Source organism: Mirounga leonina, unplaced genomic scaffold, assembly GCF_011800145.1.
Source record: "Mirounga leonina isolate KUSES-001 unplaced genomic scaffold, KU_Mleo_1.0 Mir_175, whole genome shotgun sequence".
In the NCBI taxonomy this organism is placed as follows: domain Eukaryota; kingdom Metazoa; phylum Chordata; class Mammalia; order Carnivora; family Phocidae; genus Mirounga; species Mirounga leonina.
The window spans coordinates 33,105,018-33,128,668 of record NW_023270453.1 but is presented as its reverse complement, the minus strand read 5'-3'; the positions used below and the strand labels follow the sequence as shown (position 1 = coordinate 33,128,668).

At 42.3% G+C, this 23,651-nt stretch overlaps 1 protein-coding gene and 1 pseudogene across 1 annotated transcript in view; one reads left to right on the top strand and one right to left on the bottom strand.

Annotated features, from left to right (window-relative positions):
- Window positions 1-23,651, bottom strand: part of RRN3 (RRN3 homolog, RNA polymerase I transcription factor) — a 30,846-nt gene that overhangs the window by 4,358 nt on the left and 2,837 nt on the right. Inside the window, exons 3-15 of the mRNA XM_035022319.1 lie at window positions 23,430-23,486; window positions 16,503-16,592; window positions 16,263-16,392; window positions 15,820-15,879; window positions 15,395-15,458; window positions 13,852-13,921; window positions 10,928-11,026; window positions 8,824-8,916; window positions 7,700-7,832; window positions 5,703-5,833; window positions 4,328-4,458; window positions 3,194-3,378; window positions 1,135-1,243 (exon numbers count right to left, since the gene is read on the bottom strand). Of these exons, the coding sequence (XP_034878210.1) occupies window positions 1,135-1,243; window positions 3,194-3,378; window positions 4,328-4,458; window positions 5,703-5,833; window positions 7,700-7,832; window positions 8,824-8,916; window positions 10,928-11,026; window positions 13,852-13,921; window positions 15,395-15,458; window positions 15,820-15,879; window positions 16,263-16,392; window positions 16,503-16,592; window positions 23,430-23,486 (1,352 nt within the window). The remainder of the gene's footprint in view (window positions 1-1,134; window positions 1,244-3,193; window positions 3,379-4,327; window positions 4,459-5,702; window positions 5,834-7,699; window positions 7,833-8,823; window positions 8,917-10,927; window positions 11,027-13,851; window positions 13,922-15,394; window positions 15,459-15,819; window positions 15,880-16,262; window positions 16,393-16,502; window positions 16,593-23,429; window positions 23,487-23,651) is intronic.
- On the top strand, window positions 18,053-18,251 carry LOC118022007 (annotated as a pseudogene).

Genomic DNA, 23,651 nt, shown 5'->3' with positions numbered 1-23,651 from the left:
ACCAATTAACAGAACGAGACACAGCAGTTCAAATCAAATGCACCTGTATGGGTCAAGAGGCGTCCCCAACCCATTTAGGAAGCAAAAGCCCCAGAATGACACATCAGTTGGACACAGACCTCCGGTCCCAGGTCTTGCTCTCAGCCTCACACGCGAGCCCCGAAGGCCACTGTCCACCGGACCCCAGACCCACGCCTGTCGGACAGTCTGCTGCCACCGGAGGAATATTCTAGGGGCTCCTGCCTCTGCCGCCTCCTGTCTTCCCACACTGTGTGGGGACCTTTCACCCCCCCACCCCCCAACGCTCCTGCTTGTCGTTTATTCCTTTCCTTAATTCTGTTATCATTTTTGAGATCTCAGGAGAGACAGAACACCTTGAACTACATGCCCAGCAAAGGAAAAATAAGATTACTGAATAAGAGCAGCAATCGGTCTAAGGGACTAAGGGATGAAAGAATTACCTCTGTCTTCTAATAGAACAGACTCCTGTGTGTTGAAGATTTTAAGCTATGATCCTACCCTGAATACCCTGACCAAGGGCTCAAAGTCTCCAACTCACTTTGTACCCGAAGCAGACTTGTTCGGGAAATGCCAGACGGCCTGCGTTCGCGCGCTGGCCCCCGGCCACCGGGCAGCCACTTCTCACGAGTCACGCCGTCTCTCTGGGCCCCCACCATCCCGGTGTGAAACAGGACTTACCACCACCACCCTAGGACCGGGAGGACGCAGCGAGTTCTGCGTGACGTGCGTCCACGTGCGCAGGACCTGGGACCCAGCCCCCGCCGGCCGCTGTGCACGCCTCCCGCGGCCGGTCTCTGTTTATTACTCTAAGAAACATCTTTGGTCTGTACCTCCCAGCTTACTGGTTGCCTTACTCATTTCAAAGTGCCGAGGCTTCCGCTGAATTATCATCTTTGAATACAAAGCACTAGCAACCTCCAGTACCATCAAAGCATAAAAACAAAAGCTTCACTGCAGTGCTTCCTGTAAGTAGGGGGTTACTGGTTTTTATGCATTTTATGGTTACCAATTTTACTGAATAATTTCACAGAAATTTAGTGGAATTGTACAATACTGATACTAACACGAACTTATTTTTAAATAATTTCCACCCATAAAGTATAAATAACTTACCTTGTGATTGCAGCAAAAAAGTTAACTACTGAAGGCAGACAAATCTTCAGGGGATTTAGCTGGCTCATCACTATACGTTCAAAATTTAGACTTTGAAGGTATCTCAAACCTTTGATTAAAAAACAAAGCATTTTTTAGAAAGTACAAACATGACAGTCTAAATACCTTTCAACAGCCCGGATTTTTTCACAAATCAAAAAAATTTTTCACAAAATTACTTGCAGAAATGCTTTAAATAATTGAGGTCCATGCAGTCACACAATGCAGAGCCCCGTAGGAGGTCACCAGGCTTAACCACACTCACTTCTGACTAAGTTAACTTTTCTAAAGAAAACAGCGTATTCTTTCAAAGACCCGGGAAGTAAGCACACATCCTTAGTGGGCTATGAACTTATATGACAATTTGGAATTCAGATATTTGTAAACTCAGCATATCCTGAGTTTATAGAGAAATCACGAAATCAGTACGAAGTTGAGGCAACACGCGGAGTGTCCACTCCCAAGAGGTAATGACTATGTATGATCTGGAATTTCTCCTTCCTGACTTCCAGAGACAGATATGTATGCCAATCTGACAAGAGCAAACAAACAGCAAGTCCTGCACATCTGAAATTGTTAGTGAAATTGAGCAAGTTATTCAAGTATGTGATAGTTGTTCATATATCAGTTTTTTTTTTTTTCACAAGGAAACTACGGAGATAGAAGTAAAATTTAGATACCACTCTCCTGAAACAAATAAATAGAATTCTCTCCTATACTAGTAAAAGTAAGACACCACGCTTATTTTAAAAGGCAAGCAAACCAACCTGTGCTTAAGTATATTTTATTTTAGGAGATTCTTTAATGTATATATATTTTTTAAGTTTTATTTATTTAAGTAATCTCTACACCCAAAGTGGGGCTCAAACTCACGACCCTGGGATCAACAGTCTCACAGTCTTCTGACTGAGCCAGCCAGGAGCCCCATCTTTGAAGTATATTCTGATAAAAATAACTAAAAATGGGATACTGTCATGGCTTACAAGAACAACATCCTCTTTAACCAAGACTTTTGCCATTTATTCATACCAAAAAAAGCAGATACTTTGCTTACGTGCTAAAACCTTGTCCTACTCCTAGTTTATACAACTAGTTTTAACCTTTTGAGAAGTAACAGATTATAAATAAATACATACACTGCAACACATACAAGTTTCAGTTTAGAGTTGTGGTTCTCAACTCTCAAGGCAGCTGTGCCCCCAAGAGGACGTGGGGCAGTGTCTGGGGAGCTTCAGCTGTCACAACAGAGGGCAGGGTTGTGGGGGGCCCAACTGACATTTAGTGGGTAGAGGGTGCTAACCATCCTAGAATGCCCAGCACGGCCCCCATAACAACTAGAGAACCAGCCCCAAATGTCAGAGGTTGAGAAAATCTGTAGAGGAAACAGCCTATTAAACCATTTGAATTATTGCAAAGTGCAAATAGTTAAAACCATTTAAACGGACTTAACTGATATTGTTCTTGTCACACTAACTTGATAAACAAGCTTCATCTGGTAGATTTAAATTATATGCAACCTTTAGAAATTAGCAAAACTGAAAACCAGTAGATGAACGCTCAAGTCCCTAGATAAAGCAGCATAACTGTTATGACACCAAGCTTTAGAATCATATTCATCTAATCCCGCCAATCAATATCCTGCTTGTGCTAAGGGTCCCCCTGTGGGGGTGGGGAATGACGCCTGCCTTTCATGGGCCAGCATGAGGACAAGCAGGAAGCGCTGTGCCGGGCCTCGCCTCTGAAGAAGAGCCCCTTCATGGTTCACAATTAGTCTAGATGCCACCCTCTAAAACAGAGGTGCTCCACCTCAAATCCACCCTCTGTTAAAGAGAGGTCTTAGAGGGCTTTAGGGGCCTAAGGGCCGCTTGAAATTATGTGTCAAAGCTTGAGGTGTGCATGGGCACTATTCTGACTCCACAGTTTCCATCAAATTCTCAAAAAAGAAACACCTGTCCCTTCTAAAGGGTGATTAGTATTCCAGGAAAATCCAGTTCGCATCCATCAATCCCACATCACTGACCTTCTTTCAGATTTCCACTTAAAAGCTGCTCGTGTCTAAAAACGAAAGTGTAGAACACAGCTTGACAGGCTGAATAAAATGGTCCGTGGAGAGCAACGTCACAAAATGCCTTTGTTCCTGAATCCTGCTTATTAAGGTATATGTGCAGCCAGTTAACCAAAAGATCGAGGCATGACTTTACAGTACTAGGGAAAAGAAAAACCAAGTCAACTTCACTTGCTTCATAAAAAACCAAAAGTGACACAAAAACACACAACTGTCTCTCACTACAGACTAGGAACAGTCAGTCCGTAGGCTTCTTGATCTATTACCCGTGGGCACAGAGAAGCAGCAAACAAAGGAAGGAAAAGGATGGGTGGGCAGGAAGACAGCTTTTCAATTCTAAGGTAGAGTGCATGGACCTTCTAGGAACAGGTAGGCCCCTAAAGCTGCCTGAGGTCCCAAGGGATGGACAAGCATCTCCTTATCGACTCAGAGGGCTTCTCTGACGGCCTCCCTGCCCTCTCAGAGGAATAGGGCCACAGAAAAGGGCACATTTAGCAACATTTTATGAGGAGGAGACCATCTGATTGACTTCACCCTTCCCTATGGGGTTCTGATAAAGTCCTGTGGCCTACAATTTAGGGCAGAGTGGACAGATGGCTTTTAGTTGTCGGGGAAGGGTTTGTAACAGCAGCCTTGCCCAAAGACATCTTCATGGATCACTGGAAGAAGTAGGCCCAGAGTTGGCCTCCTAAACAGATCTTTCTATTACCTTTAAAAGGGTTTTTTCTTCAGCTTTAACAGATACAACTGATTCGGAATGCAAATGAAAAATGACAAACCTATAAAAAGAATCAAAACAGTATACAACACTGTACAATACCCATAAAGACAAATGGGTCTTCACGTTCAAGTGTAACCATGCAAAACAGATGACAAAAGCTTTCCATATGAGCTTTTATATCTAAAGGAGACATTTTATTCTGAGATTGCTTTTTGGAAATGTAAACATCTTGCATAAAATGGGGGAACAGATTTTTTCACTTTAAAGGCAGACAAAAATTAAAGCAGGTATTTCTCTGACTTAAGACTTTTTGCTATAATCTTTTTAAAGCATGACATAAAAAGCACTTGGAAAATTAGGTTACTTACATAAGAGGAATAAATTTAGCTCTTGCCAAAAAGCTTCCAATATAATTTCCAGCAGCTTGCCTGATGATGGCAGGATTATTTGGATCCTGCAATTTTTTCCAGAGATGTTCCAAAAATGCTTCTGCGAATCCCTATAAAAAGAGAAGGTATTGCTTTAATCTTTTTTAATGTTGAAGAAATCTCTGATTATCGGAATCCTAAGATTGTAACTCAGCAATAGGGGAAAGTGCTAGTATCTCGGTCACACCGCTAGATAAATAACATATGCAGTTCTCATGGTTCTTAATTTTACAACACTCTGAGATAATAGTATTAAAAACAAAAGGTGTTCCCCAGCCTTATTTAAGTTCCCAAATGAGCTGAAATTTAGATTCAACCCTACAGATTTCATAGGTTCAGTGACAGAGCTTTGGAATCTGAGTGATCCCGCCGTTTAGCCAGAAATGGAAAGCAGGGACGAGCCACACTCACGTGGGAACCGTGCGGCAGGCCCGTCACAGTGCCAAGCCCTCTCCCGGTCTCTGACCGCACGTACTGAACTTACCCAGAAACAGAGACACAGATTCAAGGGCAATGTTCAACTAATTATGCTAATCATACAAAAAAGACTAATGAAAGCTTCTTTTTAACAAAGGCACAAACTCCAACTTCTCCCAAATAACTCTCTTCAAGAGCACTAAAACATACTTCAGGGCAAAGTAAATTTAATCCTTCTTACCCATGCCCAGCACTCTCCTGACTATTCCAAGAAGCTACAAAACAGTGGCAAAGGAACAGTCTTCTGTATTTCCATTTTTGTTTCCATAACAGAAAGCCACTGCCTAAAGTTTTAAAATTCTGGATTTAGAAGTTGTTCTGGGATCAAGTGAGTTAGGATCAACTGAGAGAATGAAGGACAAAAACAGTTAAATATCCCCTGGGATTTTTAACAGCCAGGACTGGAATGAAAGGGAAGGGCACCGTCTAGCGTACCAAACGCAGAATGGCACTTTCGGAGCACTTGGCCTAGGACGAGCTTTTTTTTTTTTTTTAAAGATTTTATTTATTTATTTGACACAGAGAGAGAGAGAGCACAAGCAAGGGAACAGTAGAGGGGGAGGGAGAAGCAGGCTCCCGCTGAGCACGGAGGACGGAGCCCGATGCACGGCTCGATCCCAGGACTGTGAGATCATAACCTGAGCCGAAGGCAGACGCTCAACCATCTGAGCCACCCAGGCGCCTCCAGGACGAGCTATCTTATTAGAGGCACCAGAAAAGTGAGCTCAGGAAAAAGAAATACCTCATGTCTCCCTTCCCTACAGCCCCCACCCCCAGTTTTTAAGGGAAAATCATGGGTAAGAATAAAAAGCTAAGACCATGTTGACATGGTACTCACCAATTTAAAACTGCAGAGGTAAAACATGAAAAACTGTACATGGCAGGAGGCGTGGGTGGGCAACAGGAGTTTGTCGAAGATGGTTATGAGATCTCGATATAAATCCTTTGTTTTGTTGTTATCTACCTTGCCTAAAGAGAAAATTTGGCATTTCAGCTTTACACATTGTTTTTAGGCTGCCACTTTCATTTACCAAATTTCTAAAAATAAAATACCATTAAGAAACATCACCCATTAGAAACTGAGGGTTCTAGAGGGGAAGTGGGTGGGGGGATGGGTTAGCCCAGTGATGGGTATTAAGGAGGGCACGTTCTGCATGGAGCACTGGGTGTTATATGCAAACAATGAATCATGGAACACTACATCAAAAACTAATGATGTAATGTATGGTGATTAACAACATAATAAAATAAAAAATAAATAAAAAATAAAATACAAAAAAGAAATATCACCCATTAAGCTATGCTTATAACAAAATGCCATTTTTATTTTGCACAGATTTTCCTTTATAACTATAATAATCCAGCACTGACAATGAAGCAGGCCCTCACCTCACACACTGCTGTGATGCCATGAACAGGAAGCCCTTCTGAAGGGCAATTTTACTAGTTATGTGGCAGAGGCCCCCCCCTTTTTTTTTTTTTAAAGATTTTATTTATTTGACAGAGAGGGAACACAAGCAGGGGGAGTGGGAGGGAGAAGGAGGCTTCCCGCGGAGCAGGGAGCCCAATGCGGGGATCGATCCCAGGACCCTGAGATCATGACCTGAGCCAAAGGCAGACACTTAACAACTGAGCCACCCAGGCGCCCCGGGCAGAAGCCCTTTGATCCACTAATTCTGCTGCTAAGAATTTATCACAAGCACATTTCCAGACATATACATATATACAAGGATGTTCATTACACATTTATAATGGCAAAAAAAAGGAGGGGGGAAGGTGCCTGGGTGGCCCAGTCAGTTAAGCATCTGCCTTTGGCTCAGGTCATGATCCTGGAATCAAGCCTCCCCTGCTCAGGAGGGGAGTCTGCTTTTCCCTCTCCCTCTGCTCCTCCCCCACCCACCCCACCCCCGCCCCCGTGCGCTCTCTCTCTTGCTCAGTCTTTCAAATAAATAAAATCTTCAAAAAAAAACAAAAAAAGAGGGGGGAGAAAAAAAAAAGAGACAATTAAATCCACACGATCAATAGCAACCTAGAAGGACAGTTAATTGTCTGAGAAAATGTTCACAGCAGGTGGAAAAGGGCAGATTATGAATCACTGTGTACATCATGACCCCCAAATCCACTGAAAAACACACTCCTAAATATACACATGCTAACAGAAAAGAAAAACAGTTCAAAATGCTAATGATGGTTCTCTAAATCGAATGCAGACATTTAAATTGTCTTTTTTCTTTTCCTATAGTTCCCAAATTTTCTCTCATCAACTGTATTATTTTTATAACAACAAAAAAATTAACTCAGTCAACTCAGATTCAAGTCCTATTATTCTGAATGGCCAACTATCATACTTAAATCTTTACGATGGGAATAAAGAATCCTGTTTTCATGGCAAAGCCTCCAAACGCAAAGTTCCAGGACGGCAAGAAGCACCCCGACTCATTCACTACAGCATGACACCCCCAAACTCAATCCCTAACACCAAGCACCCTGTACCAAAGTGCACTACACTCTCAGAGGTCCTGAACAACTTGAGTGCGATCTGATCCCCACCTAAAACTGACCAAACTCCAGACATCGTCCCCGACTACGACGGTCCGTGAAACCATCAGGGGCTTCGAAGACCAGTAGCTGCGCCCGAATCCAGTCCCACCCTTCTCAAGCTCTGTTACACTGGCAAGTCACGGCATCTCTCTAAACCCGCTTCGCCCCATCCTCGGAACAGTGACTTGTCCAGGACCTCTAGGAGGACTATGTCATGTATGAGAAACACCGAGCACACAGCCAGGCACGCTGCCACGTTCAAATGCAGCTACTGTGACGAGTGCAGCTCGTTACCATCTACGTAGCAGACATCCTTGATGTAGGACAGCAGCAAAGACAGCAGGATGTCCAGGCGCTCGGCTACAGGATGGACCATGTGATCGAGTCTTTGCGGGTCAGCCTTCGCGTCAGTGTCTTCATCCTCATCCTTTGAAGATAAAGGACAAACTGACATTAAAAACTGGAGTCAAATAGGTCAGAGGGAAAATTCTCAGAGCTGATTATTTCCTTTGAATGATAAAACAAAGAGAAGACACAGACCCCCTCCTCTAGGCAGGGACTCCCCACCAGAGGTGTGACCCGGAACCGCCGGTGGCATTCCAAATAAAGCAGATTCCGAGCCCAGCCGGAGAGTCACACGGAAGGCCCTCTTGGAGAAAGGCCACACGAACACCACAGCTTTCCCCCAGCTCCTGGGACCCACTGTGCTGGGCCCTGCTGGTGCCAGGTCTCTCCCAGGACAGGGCACCCCTGCCCCAGCTGCTGGGAGCACCGGTTCTCCGGAGAACCGCCCTTGCACTCCTTCCTGCCCTCCCCAGCCGAAATGACCAGCTGACAAGGGGTCATGGGAAGCCGTCTCCCTGGCTTCAAGCTGGGATCCAGAGCTCCCGGGATCGGGGGTCATCGCTAGGGTCATCACGCTGTAGCTATTTTCCAGCTGAGAGCAAACTCTAGCTTAGTTCCTTCCCCTGCCTTTCCTGCTTCTTCACACCCTTTGTCCCTAGTGACCTAAATCCCCCTCTCAGGCCCTCCTCCTCCAGTGAACCCGGCCCTGGCAGAGAAATACTGCATTAAGACCTAAGACATGTAAAACAAAGAAATCACACAGGTATCCTTTCCTATTTATCGCTCCTTCACAAACAGTATGTGGTTTACAAAACAAAAAACAAAAAAAACAACAACAGAAAGCATAAACGTAAGAACAAAAATGAAACCTACTTCACCACTCCCACATTCACAGGCTTGGAAGTAAACGAACTCTACTGACAGTAAGCAACATGACAGCAGCTACTTATTTAAACCTCACTTTCAAGTTTGCTGAACAACTATTTTAAGCTAAAGCCTTGCAGAAGATGAGGGGCCGTTAGCCATCTCCTCCCACCCTGTGGAATAATGAGCTGTCGTTAGTAAGTGCTGACCATATTGAAGAGTCCTTCGGTGGCGTCTGGCCCGCTACCAGTCTGAATGGCTGCTTCTTCAGCATCCTCAATATCCTGCCGGGATGCATTCACCTACATTATAACAACGGGGGAAACAGATTGAAAGCAGTGAAAATACAACTACTTTAGGATGCCTGAGTGGTTCAGTCATTTGGCTATCTGCCTTCAGCTCAGGTCATGATCCCAGGTCCTAGAATAGGGCTCCCTACTCAGCAAGGAACCTGCTTCTCCCTCTCCCTCTGCCCTTCCCTCACCCTTCCACCCTGCTCCCAATATCCCTCACTCTCATGCTCTCTCTCAAATAAATAAAATCTTAAAAAAACAAACAAACAAACAACTATTTTGGGGCACCTGGGTGGTTCAGTCAGTTAAACACCTGATTCTTGGTTCTGGCTCAGGTCATGATCTCAGGGTTGTGAGATCAAGACCCGCACTGGTATCTGCATTCAGCGTGGAGTCTGCTTGAGAGTCTCTCTCCCTCTCTCTCTCTGCACACCGCACCCGCCCCCCCCACAACTTGCTCCCTCTCTCCCTTAAAAAACAAAAGAAAAATACAACTACTTTATTCGGGGACTGGAAATTCGTCTGATATACATACTTCGAAGGGGTCCACATGAGCACCCTTTCTGGCCCTGTAACTCAATACACAATTACGGTGCAAACCTACCAACTGGTCTGGGTCACAAAGGAATTTACGAGACTACAAATCACACCCCTTTCACTACATACTTCTATAAAATCATTATGAAATGCAGTGTGCTGGTCTAAATCAGTTTCCACAAACTGAACATTCATTCCAACTCTTAACATGTTGTACAAGAAGCATATCATCCATCAACTGAACAGGAAAATGACAAAATGCAAGTCAACTGGAATTACTGAATATTCATTTTGGTATATAACCCTATCTCGCATCACACAAGATTCAAATCATACATTTTTTACTCTCTCTACATGACCTCCTTTCTACATGTGCTCTCCACCGTTGCACAGTATGAACCACGGAAAGACTTTACAGATGATACGTGCAGCCGGCCAGACAGCCTTCCTCCCAGTGAGCATTGCGCCAGCCTGCCATCCTCCAGCTCATCCCCGGCCTGCCGCACTGCTGCCTCGTCCCCCCCGCCACAGTATCGGGGCTCTCCTCCATCACTCACAGCTCCTCAGGCCACAGACCTCATGTCTCCCCCAACAGCCCCGCTCCATCCCCTCCTATACCCTCACCAACCACGCACTCTCCCCTGAAACACAGCATCCCCTCCAGGGACACGGCAGCAGACTCCCTCCGAATCACCAAATCCAAGGACACTGGCTCTGTTCATCCTCCTTAAAAACGTCAACAGTAGCTCACACCACTGCCCAAACCCTTCCTTCTTCCAGATCCTCTGCAGGTGTCCGTACTCACCTTCCCCACCCATCACACTTCCTCTCTCCCGACTCATCGGCATCCCGGCACAGGTGTGTCCCAGCCCCTCCTGGCCACTACCACTGCTTGCTGACCATTCTCCATCAGGCGCCCCAGCTGCACCCCAGTCCATCCACAACGGAACTCTTCCTCTTTCAACCTCCTCCTGACTTTTCTCCTTACTGCTAACACACCAACTCCATTCCCCAGGGAGCAACTGCTCTCTTACCCTGTACTTCTCCACTTCCAACCCAGTCCCAAGGACCGGTTCCGCCTTTCCTCCCCCATGTCACTAGAACCCACCACTTTCCTTCATTCCCACTGCAGACCTCTTTAAAAAAGGGTATAAAGAATTCAACATCACTTCCTTAGGAATGCCTTTCTGACCCCTTCGCATGACATCAGGTTTTCCAGCACATAACGACATGTGTTCCATTCACAGCATTTACCACGACTGTACTTTCACATGTGTGTGACCATCTAATGCCTTGTTCCCCAACCAGGAGAGATGGGACTGTCTATAACCAGCAGCACATCCATCAAGTTCAAGAAATGTTCAAAGAAATCAAAGGTGGAAATGTGGATTCTTCTCCATCATTGCTTCTATTGTTTCACATACTATGATTATGTATTTAATAAATGAAAATCAGTGAGAAAAACAGGTTATCAAATACTTACATCCAACTTGAGTAGCTTCTCGATCACAAGCTCCAGAATTTCATGCCTCAAGGTTGGAAAATATACACTAATCCTTAGTAAATTATGAACATAACATTCCTAAAACATAAAAAGACAAAACATTTCAATAGAGGATAAATGTTTCATAATGACATAAGAAAAACACTAATTATATAATCTTTAGTTCCAATTAAACAGAAAAAAGAGACTATCCAGCAGCACAGAAACTATACTGTTCCTCTATCAACACAATGTTCAGTATCATTAATCTAATTACCCCCTGGTGAATTAAATGTTTGGGGGGGTTGGTTTTATTAAGATTTTATTTTTAAGTAATCTCTACACGCAAAGGGGAGCTCGAGCTCACAACCCTTAGGATCAAGAGTCACATGTTCTACCAACTGAGCCAATCAGGCACTCCACCCCACCTCCGTAAATTTGTAATCTGTATACTTCCACAGAAATTTTTTAACCAGGTTTGAGATAGAATTCATCCATCTAAAGTGTACAATTCAACAGTATTTAGTGTACTCAGAGTTGTGCAACTGTCACCACAACCAGTTTTAGAAATTTTCATCACCTAGAAAGGATAGGGTTATCTTTTAGTAATGTACCTCCCCCCAAGCCCTCAGTAACCACTGATCTACTTTCTAAGAATTTGCCTATGCTAGACCTGTCATGGAAGCGGATTCTTATACTATGTGGCGTTTTAGCATGTTTGCAAGATTCACTCACTCTGTGGCAAGTAAACCACTCTGTTTTATTGCCAAATAATACCCACTGTATACACATACCACATTTTGTTGATTCATTGGCCCGTAAACATTTGGTTATTTCCATATTTTGAATATCCGGGTAAAGTGCTGCGTAGACATACATTTTCTTTTTTTTTTTAAAGATTTTATTTATTCATAAGAGACAGAGAGAGAGAGAGGCAGAGGGAGAAGCAGGCTCCCCACTGAGCAGGGAGCCCGATGCGGGACTCGATCCCAGGACCCTGGGATCATGACCTGAGCCGAAGGCAGACGCTTAACCAACTGAGCCACCCAGGCACCCAAGACATACATTTTCTGCTGGATAGACACCTAGCAGTGGAAATGCTAACTTGTATGGCAATTCTCTGCTTAACCTTTCTGAGAAAAGGTCAAGAGGACTTCCCAGAGCACTTCGGCACCTACCATTCTCCACTCTCACCAGCGATGGAACGAGGGTTCTGACTTCTCCACATCCTCACCACTACTTGTTACTATCTGTCCCTCTGAGTACAGCCATCCCAGCGGGTGTGAAGTGGGATCTTGCATTATGGTTTCCTCTTGCGTTTCCCTGACAGCTAGTGATGCTGAGCTTTTCCTCAACACTGACCATAAGTGTATCAATTCTGGAGAAATATCCATTCAAATCGTGTGTCCATTTTTTAGTTATTTGCCTTTTTATTATCAAGATATTAGAGTTCTTCATATATTCTAGATATACACAACTTGCAAGTATTTTCTCCCACTGTTTGGGTTGTCTTTTCACTCTCTTGAAGGTGTCCATGAAGCACAGCTGATAAACTGTAAAGAAGTTGAAGTCATCTGGTTTTCTGTGGCTCTTGTGTTTCAGGCATCCTATCTGGAAACTGTTGCCTAATTCCAGGTCACGAAAATGCTTACCTATGTGTTCTTACTAAGAGCTTTTTTTAGCTTACATTTAGGTCTTTAATCCACTTTGAGTTCATTTTTGTTTACTGTGTGACTGTGTGAGGGGAGGCCCGGCTTCATTCTTTGCATGTAGATTTCCACTTGTCCCACAACCATTTATGGAAAAGACTGTTCTTTGCCCCATTGAATTATCTTATACTACTGGCTTTTGTATATTGATCTTATATTCTATAACCAGGTTGAACTCATCTCACTTCTAATAGTGCTTTGAGGATTCCTCAGGATTTTTCTAAATGTAGGATCATGTCATCTGCAAATACAGGCATTTTTTACTTCTTCCTTTCCAATCTGGATGCCTTTTCCTTTTCCCACCTGCCCTTGCTAGAACGTCTAGTACAATACTGAACAAAAGGGGCAAAAGCAGACATCCTTGTTTTGTTCCTTATCTTAGGAGAAAGCTCTTTCACCATTGAATAGGATACTACTTGTGAGTTTTTCATACATGTCCTTTATCAGGTTGAAAAAGTTCCCTTCTATTTTTGTCATGAAAGAGTTCTGGTGTTTGTCAAATGCTTTTGTGCATCTACTGAAATGATCATGTGGTTCCTGTCATCTATTCCACTGACTGTTGGTGGAATTTTATTAACTGATTTTAACAGGTATTAAATGAACCATGCAGTGCTAGGATAAATTTCATTTGGTCATAGTGCATAACTCTTTACGTCACTAAATGCAGTTTTCTAGTGGGTTGTTGAGGATTTTTATATCTATATTCATAAGAGATATAAGATTTATAATATGCCACTTGAAGCAGACTATCACAAACATTAGCAAACCTTATTAACTCCGTATTTAATACTTATAATACCTTATTTAGGAAAAAATAAGCTATGCTTAGTAGGAAACCATTATTCATTATTCATTATTGAAAACCAGAAGTCATCTAAATATTACACAAAAACTTAAGAATTCATCCATAGAAGGTTCTGCCTTCATGTTCAAATAAGGCATGTTTACAATTGGTATAATGTATAGACTACTACCTTCTAGTAATTTTTATCTGTATAATCACTAAGCCTATTCAGATATTTCTGAAATGGACTCTGCCCTTGACTTAAGGGAAAAAGGCACTGGGGATCCTCAGTGAGTTCCTAAGAAAGGAATCTGAGTCACATTCTTAGTCTTGAGTTTAATCTGGAAAACAACTGCTAAGAAAAAGATGTAACATCACCTAAAACTAAATCACAACTTTTCCATTATTTTCCCCATGAAAAGATTGCTTACCAATGTTCTCTCTGATTTTCGAACAAATGGAAATTTTTCCACCAATATTGGCATAAGAAACCACGGTGTCCTATTTAAAGAATAAAAAAATTAAAAAATCAATCCATGTTAACTGGACTTTCTTGGAAGGTGACATTTCCATTCTAAGAGCAAATATGGATGCAGGAGGCAAATGGTAACTAACTACTTCTAATAATCAGAACTTATTCAGAGAAAATCTATAATACCTTAGGGGGAAATAACCTTCTATTAACTTTGATATCAATAGCAAAATAAAAAGGGGATTCTTTTCTACAAAAGCAAAAGAGCTTCAGTTTAAAATCTAAATGTTTCCCACGGCAGTGCTTTCCCACATATATTACTTTAAAAAGGAGAAAAAAGCATCAACTTTTTTTTAAGTTAACAAATTATTATTTTTTTTTTTAAAGATTTTATTTATTTATTTGACAGAGACAGCGAGAGCAGGAACACAAGCAGGGGGAGTGGGAGAGGGAGAAGCAGGCCTCCCGCCGAGCCGGGAGCCCGATGTGGGACTCGATCCCAGGACCCCAGGATCATGACCTGAGCCGAAGGCAGTCGCTCAACCAACTGAGCCACCCAGGCGCCCAACAAATTATTTTTTTTATTTTTATTTTTATTTATTTTGTTTTTTTTTTTTTAAAGATTTTATTTATTTATTCATGAGAGACAGAGAGAGAGAGGCAGAGCGAGAAGCAGGCTCCCAAGGAGCAGGGAGCCCGATGCGGGACTCGATCCCAGGACCCTGAGATCACGACCTGAGCCGAAGGCAGACGCCCAACCATCTGAGCCACCCAGGCGCCCCAAATTATTTTTTTTAAGTTAACAAATAACAAACTTACAGAGAGAACTTTAAGTCTACTCTTCCAAAAGAAACCCAAGTTTTTCTTAGAACTATAACTTTTTAAAAATTCCAAATATGGGGCTCCTGGGTGGCTCAGTTGGTTAAGCAACTGACTCTTGATTTCGGCTCAGGTCATGATCTCAGGCTTATGGGATGGAGCCACACAGCACCCAGAGGGCAGTCTGCATGAGATTCTTTCCCTCTCCCTCCCGCTCAGGCTCTCCCTCTCTAAAATAAAATAAATCCTTAGGAAAAAAATATTCAAATATAATCAACATACAATATTAGAACTGCAATTTTTATTTATATGACATGACACAAGCACACAGGGGTTGCTCACTGAAAATTTTGGGGTATCATACCTTGTTGAAGATAAAAGCAAAATTCCAACCACTATACAAAATTTGGAGGAAAATTTGCACACAAAGCGCCAAATAAGAATTTAAATAATTTTAATTAAGTCATTAATTCTTAAATTAATTTTTAAATAATTTAAATAAAAACAATGAAGAGAGAACTAAAATGCCGTTTTGTAGAATGTTATATCATCAAGATACAAAAACATGTAGCATACAACTTGAGTTCTGATGCTATGAACATAATTAAGTTCCTACTAATCGATCATAATTTTCTTGAGACTTAAAGACCATGATTCAAAGTAAGTAACAAAAGGATACTCACGAGGGGACATATCTTGCTATTATCTGCAAGGCTCTGTGACATGTGTCAAAATTGGCAGGAAGATCTACAAGGAGAAAAGCGAGAGTATGAACATAAAAATAAAACTGAAAACTGAAAAATGATGTTTTAAGCTAAAAACACCCGCTAACCAGAACTGAATCATTTACTAGCAAAATACTAAATTTAAGATTTTTCTCCAGAATCAACCATCAATGAAGACTAAGTGGATTAATTACATAAGTAATGCACTAAGGGCAATTGGTTACATGTTAATGCTAAATGTAACCAAAAAGATTCCATCAGAGGTTGCCATTTGTTGCAGCCTACCCATTAGAATAAATCCTGGAGTTGCCCTATACTTTATCATTCAGCAGCATTCTCTCAGACACAGGAGGCATCCCTTGTTTAATCCTGTTTATACTTACTATCGTCTTCATCATCAGAATCTGAAACATCGACGTCACCTTCCTTAATGACCACTCGGGCTTTTGATGGAAAAACAAAATATGTCATTCTTTTTGTCACTGACCTAAACATCAACAGCTACACAAAAAAGTGATTTTTCCATTGTCCAAACTTAGTACAATGATTGAATTTGCAGTCTAAAGGAAAAAAAAGCGTCAAGTAACTTTCCAAGTAAAGCTAAAAATTCCTGACTTCTAACACTTAACATAAAAAAATCACAGCAACAAATCTAAATGCTTCCATAGAAATCATTATAGGGAACAGACATGTACCAAAACTGCTGCCAATATGCATTTCAGAATTTTCCATGTTGGCACAATCCCCACAGGGTTCTGAGAAGGTAGTATCTTAAAAAAGAGGTATTTAAAAAATGAGAAAGCAAAGAAAGCAAAGAACCACTTACGAGGTATAAAATGAGAAACAATCATGCTGAGACATGGTCTAAGGAAGACAGTCTGTGCTGATACAAGATTACCAAGAAAAGCCAAATACTCCTCCACCACTGTCTGACTTCTATTCAACCACTGCAATCTCTAGAGGTGGGAGGGAAAGAAACATGTAAGAAACATTTTACTGATACAATGTGTTCTGTTTTCAAAGTACTGAATCACATACTAGTCAGTGAAGTAAGTGGCAAACTTACCAATAAAATACTGATAAGCTGCTCAAACTCTTTAGTCAAGTACATGATGGAAGAACGGAATTCTAACAGCCAGTTAATGATCTGGTCATCCTTAAGGTAAACAAAGAAAAGTGCTTTCAAAATCACAAATCCTCTAAAATAACGAAAACATGATACCTATTTTGCACCAAACACCTACCAATAATATTTAAATTAGGAGAAAAAGTCACAAACTTGCACTGAAGCCAAAATTGGGATGAAAATTTCTTAGTTTGTATCAAAACAGAAGGATGTTACAATATCTTTTCCTGTTTTTTTTTTTAAAAAAAAGCAACATAGTAACTCTGACATACAGGAGATAAGTGGAAATGTTGACAGGTGGAAATTTTTCGAACTGCATAAAGAACATAGCAGATTCAAATACTGTAAGACCACAGGACCAAGAGTTACCTCAATTTCCTCTATATTCATGCTGACGTGAAAACATCTTAATACTCAGTCTAAGCTAATTAATTAGAGACATCAATACATATAACTTTTTCTCAACCCAACCTGTAACTAGACTTAAATATATTAAGATCTGTTATAGACAGGGGCACCTGGTGGCTCAGTTGGTTAAGCATCTGACTCTTGATTTCGGCTCAGGTCATGATCTCAGGGTTGCTGAGATGGAGCCCCACGTCAGGCTCTGCGCTGAGCGTGGACCTTGCTTAAGAATCTCTCTCTCTCAGGTGCAGCCACTCTGGAAAACTGTATGGAGGTTCCTCAAAAAGTTGAAAATAGAGCTACCATATGATCCAGCAATTGCACTACTGGGTACCCCAAAGATACAAAAGTAGGGATCCGAAGGGGTACGTGCACCCCGATGTTTATAGCAGCAATGTCCACAATAGCCAAACTGTGGAAAGAGCCAAGATGTCATCGACAGATGAATGGATAAAGAAGATGTGGTATATATATATACGATGGAATATTATGCAGCCATCAAAAGGAATGAGATCTTGCCATTTGCAACGACGTGGATGGAACTGGAGGGTATTATGTTGAGTGAAATAAGTCAAACAGAGAAAGACATATATCATATGATCTCACTGATATGAGGAATTCTTAATCGCAGGAAACAAACTGAGTGTTGTTGGATTGGGGGGTGGGGTAGGAGGGATGGGGTGACTGGGTGATAGACATTGGGGAGGGTATGTGCTATGGTGAGCGCTGTGAATTGTGCAAGACTGTTGAATCTCAGATCTGTACCTCTGAAACAAATAATGCAATATATGTTAAGAAAAAAAAAGAAGAAGAAGAAGGTAGCGGGAGGGGAAGAATGAAGCGGGCGAAATCGGAGGGGTAGACGAAACATGAGAGACGATGGACTCTGAAAAACAAACAGGGTTCTAGAGGGGAGGGGGGTGGGAGGATGGGTTAGCCTGGTGGTGGGTATTGAGGAGGGCACGTTCTGCATGGAGCACTGGGTGTTATGCACAAACAATGAATCATGGAACCCTTCATCTAAAACTAATGATGTAATGTATGGGGATTAACATAAGAATAAAAAAAAAAAATCTCTCTCTCTCAGCTTTGCGCAGTGGCAGTATCATAGCCGATGAGGTTTATCTGAGGCGCGATTACTGCTAATTGAAAGAATCTCTCTCTCCCTGCCCCCTCCCCCTGCGCGTGCATGTTCTCTCCCTCTCTCTCTCTCAAAAAAAAAAGATGTGTTATATATAAATGTTGGCTCCACTACTCTATGAAGTATTTTTTAGGCAATAAAATTACTGTTCATCATTAATAACTTTTAGTGACATGGGAAAAACTGCTAAAAGAAAACAAGCCATGTATAAAATATGCTATAGGTTAGATAAATATAAAATATAGTTTGTATTAATTCATATGCACAAATACATAAGAACAAACTAAAAAACCCCAACTTTGAAAGAAATGGTTATTGCTGATTAAGACTCAGTAGGGGAAAGGAACATATAAATAAACAAAAGCACTACAATGTCGTTCCTATCACAAGAGATTATTAACAGACAGCGTTGTGCTTACAGTGATAGAATATTACAGACAGTATGGTACCTATGTGAGAGACTACTGCCAGCCAGGGTTGTACCTGCAATTACAGACTACTGATACGGGGTATCATTTAGTGAGAACACAGCAGGTGCCAGGCATGGTGCCAACACCACACAAATGCATCCCTTACTAATCCTAACAATGCTGAAAATGGACTGCTGGCGTTCCCCTTTTTTTTTTTTTTTTTTTAAAGATTTTATTTATTTATTCATGAGACAGAGAGAGAGAGGCAGAGCGAGAAGCAGGCTCCCAAGGAGCAGAGAGCCCGATGCGGGACTCGATCCCAGGACCCCGGGATCATGACCTGAGCCGAAGGCAGACGCCCAACCATCTGAGCCACCCAGGCGCCCTGGCGTTCCCCTTTTACAGCTGAGGAAACTGAGGCTAAGAGAAATTAGTAAGCAACCTGCCCATGTGAGAAGCTAATAAAGAACTGGGTTCAAACCTGTCTGACTGGGTCAAAGCCTACGCTCTGTCCACTCTCCCACAATACCTCGCTCCACACAGAGAAGGAGCCCACCGCCTTTTCCCCAACTTCATTCAACCGTTGACTGCTTGCGATGTGCTATCTGTGACAAATTTCAATGAGATTGACTCTTCCCTGATGAAACCCCAAGTAAGCTGGCAATTAAATCAAGTAAATTGCAACTCATTTGCACTATGGTAATTTCATAATGTCCACAACCAGTAAAGGTAACTGTACTGATAGCTCACCAAGGCCTGAAGCAGAGAAGACAAGCTAAGGTATGTGCAAATAAAAATGAGTTAACTCTATCCTATCCCTTTTCCACTAAAAAAAAGTGCAAGAAAATTATAAAGCTAACATTTAAACTGCTCCGTTTTTGTTTTGTTTTGTTTTTAAGATTTTATTTATTTATTTGACAGAGAGAGAAGACAGCCAGAGAGAGAACACAAGCAGGGGGAGTGGGAGAGGGAGAAGCAGGCTTCCCGCGGAGCAGGGAGCCCAATGCGGGGATCGATCCCATGACCCTGGGACCATGACCTGAGCCGAAGGCAGACACTTAACGACTGAGCTACCCAGGCGCCCCAAAACTGCTCCATTTTTTTATTTTTTTTAATTTTTAATTTTTTTTTTTTTTTTAAGATTTTATTTATTTATTTGAGACAGAGAGAATGAGAGAGAGAGAGAGCACATGAGATGGGGGAGGGTCAGAGGGAGAAGCAGACTCCCTGCCGAGCAGGGAGCCCGATGCGGGACTCGATCCAGGGACTCCAGGATCATGACCTGAGCCGAAGGCAGTCACTTAACCAACTGAGCCACCCAGGCGCCCCTGCTCCATTTTTTTAAAGAGTACTAGTTGCAGACTCTGGTGCTTTAGTACTGAACCACTATTAGAAGCAAATCACTTGCAACACTCTCTGAACTAACAGATACAACTGATGCAACTGTTGGTATGTCAAGATACCGATGAGAAGTGCTGATAAAAAATACAGTGGAGGCACCTGGCTGGCTCAGTCGGTGGAGCATGTGACTCTTAGATCTCGGGGTTGTTAAGTTTGAGCCCTACACTGGGTATAGAGATTACTTAAAACATAAATAAAATCCTAAAAATAACAACAGAACACAAAGAAAATGGTCCTTTGTACCCGTAGAAGAACGCCAGGGTCAGGGAGAGCTTCAAACAGGAAGTGACTTCTGCTGCCTATAAACAGACTGGGTGTTCTCTAGGGGCTTCATTCCTCACAGAGTGACAAGCATGTACTGAGAAAACCAAAAGCAGTTCTGTTATGGCTGGAGTATATGGTAAGCAAGTCAACAGACAAATAGGGGAATCAAGGAGGGGCAGAGATAAATTACCAAAGTCCTTGTAAGCCAGATTTGTAATTACGAAGATCTACTGGAAGGGTGGGGAATACAGTGAAATGAACACCCATGTGCTTAGAGAGAACCAAGGAAAGTTCCATTAAAGAGGACACTTCAGGGGCACCTCAGTTAAGAGTCTGCTTTCAGGGTGCCTGGATGGCTCAGTTGGTTGAGCGGCTGCCTTCGGCTCAGGTCATGATCCTGGAGTCCCTGGATCGAGTCCCGCATCGGGCTCCCTGCTTGGCAGGGAATCTGCTTCTCCCTCTGACCCTCCCCCCTCTCATGTGCTCTCTCTCTCAAATAAATAAATAAATCTTTAAAAAAAAAAAAAAAGAGTCTGCTTTCAGCTTGGGTCATGATCCCAGGGTCCTGGGCTCGAGCCTTACATCAGGCTCTCTGCTCTGCAGGGAGTCTGCTTCTCCCTCTCCCTTTGCCCCTCTCCCTGCTCATTCTCTCTCTAATAAATAAATAAATTCTTTAAAAAAAAAAAAAAGAGGATGGGGCGCCTGGGTGGCTCAGTCATTAAGCGTCTGCCTTTAGCTCGAGTCATGATCCCAGGGTCCTGGGATCAAGCCCCGTGTCGGGCTCCCTGCTCAGCAGGAAGCCTGCTTCTCCCTCTCCCGCTCCCCCTGCTTGTGTTCCCTCTCTTGCTCTGTCTCTCTCTGTCAAATAAATAAAATATTTAAAAAAAAAATTTGAATAAAAAAGAGGATACTTCAGCTGGATCTCAAATAGTAGGAGTTTTGTAGATAAACTAATAATAACAGTAAACACTAATATAGTAATTACCATGCCAGGCACTGTTCTAAGATTTTAACATATGGTCATTTAATCCTTACAACCATCCCATGAGGTAGGTGCTACCATTGGTTCCCATTTTATAGCTGGGGCCAATGAGGCACAAAAGTGCAGTATACTTACCCTCAGTCACAAAGCCAGTAAGGGAGGGAGGCACGGTAATCCCATGCTCCAATAGGTAGCAACTAAAGTGACTACAGAGGACCTCTTGCAGCCACAAAAGGCACATGAAAAGAGATAAAGATGAACAGAAGTGGCACCCAATGCTGGGTGTAGAGATTACTTTTTTAAAAATTTAAAAAAAAAAAAAAAAAGGTGAAAAAAAGTGGCGAACTCATGGAATAAGTATCTAGTGAAACTGAACATAGAAAAACAATGCAGCAGACCATGCTAAGAAGCTCGGCCTTTCTGCAAAAGGCATTAAGTTTCCCCACAGGAAAATGACACGTTTAGCATATGCTTTAGAGAGGATTCAGGCTGCACTGTGGAGGGTAAAATTTGGGGGGGGGGGGTAATGGGAGATAGAGGAGAACTGGAAACCTAGATAACCTAAAGGAGTTAAGAGAAGAATCCAGACAAAAGAGCACCAACAACACAAGAAGCCTTGAAAGACTTTTTTTTTTTCCACCAAAGGCCCTGGTGAATCGATGGAAACGAGGGGTGACGAAGTCGAGAAAGACCCCAAGGTTCCTAGCTCAAGAATTAGGTAAGCAATACATCAGTTAAGGCAATAAAGAAGACTGTAGAGGAGTGTGTTTGGGAGAGAGAAAATGATAAATTTGGGGCACTTGTAATATTTGTGGGCTGGCAGTTAAGAAACAAGTCGGGAGGGGTGCCTGGGTGGCTCAGGTAGTTAAGCATCTGACTCTTGATTCCAGCTGGAGTCATGACCTTGGGGTCGTGGGATCAAGCCTCATGTCGAGCTCCGCACTCAGGAGGAATCTGCTGGAGATTCTCTTCCTCCACCTCTCCCCCTGCTTGTGCACATGCTCTCTCTAAAATAAATAAATAAACCTTAAAAACAAACAAACAAACAAGTCTAGAGCCCACAAGAGCAATATGAGCTATAGATACAAATCTGGAAGTTACCAGGCCACAGGAATTCCAAAGCCACGAGGGCATAAGATCATGCAGGAATAATTCTTACAGGAAGGAAAGGGTCAAGTCTAGAAACCTAATCAACACCAAATTTAATAACCAGTCACAAGAATGATTAGACGTAAGTGATAAGAAGACAGGAAGATCCCAGAAACTGAAGGAAAGGTTTTAAGAAGTGGGCAGTCAACAGTGTCAACTGCTACAAGGAATTCGTATGACGCTTGGAAAAAAAAAAAAGTCTGCTGAAATCAGCATGTAAGAAATGACTGGTAATCTCTGTCATAGTAATCAGAGCAGAGGACTTCATAGTGGATTTAAATGCGCAGGGAAATGAGAAAGTGCGGGCTGTCAGCAGGAATAACAGCTAACGAAGCCCTTTGTGTCAGGGGCTGTTCTAAGTGCTTCTCATATATTAACTCACTGGATCCTCTTAAACCTCACATTTAAAAGACCTCTATTGTTTTTCTGGTTTTACAAAGACAAAAACAGAGGCAAAGAGGTTAAACAACCTGCCCAAGATCACACACTGGGGAACAAGAGAGTAAGGATTTGATCCCAGACAATCTGACTACTATTGCCATGGTAAGAGACTACTCTTTCCAAAGTTGGGAAACAAAATTCACTGAGTTGTGCCTACATGACAGGTATATATCTTAAAAGGTATATCTCTTGAAACATTTCCAAAAACAATGAAAAGTGTACTAGCTCGAAAGACAAGTCAACTTGTGTTTTTGTTTTCTCGGTGGAGAGACATGAGAGCAGCATGCAGCATAGAGGAAAGAGGTTCCAGAAAGATAAAGATAAAGCAGGGATGCTCAACCTGAGCAGTCCTAGCATCTCAGACTTGAGAATTCTTTGTTGTGGAGGGCTGCCCTGTGCATTGCTGGCTGTGTAGCTGCATCCCTGTCATCCACTCACTGGATGCTAGGAGCGCCCCTCCCTCCCCAAGACGTGGCAACCAAAAATGTCTCCAGTTCATCACCGAATGTGCCCTGGGGGCAAAAGTGCCCATTGAGAGCCATTGAGAGCCGCTGCATTCAAGCGACGGATCATACAGAGAGCAAGTTCTAGAGGATGGAACAGGACCAAAAGTGCAAACTGAATCTGTACAAAGTGGCTACAGCTTTGCTAATGAACAAATGTAAATTAATTACCTTTATGTCTGGATCTGACAGCTGGTTCTTCAACAACTCAAAGTCATTTGTTTCACCCTAAACAAGAACGGGAAAAAAAAGAAAGTAGTTCTGCTTACTTCAGTTTCCTGTTAAAGACCAACAGCAGGACTTTTAACTATTACAAAAGGAACATTATAACTTTCACACATCATTGGACTGTAAAATTATAATTCCAAAAATTTAAAAACTCACGTTAGTGGA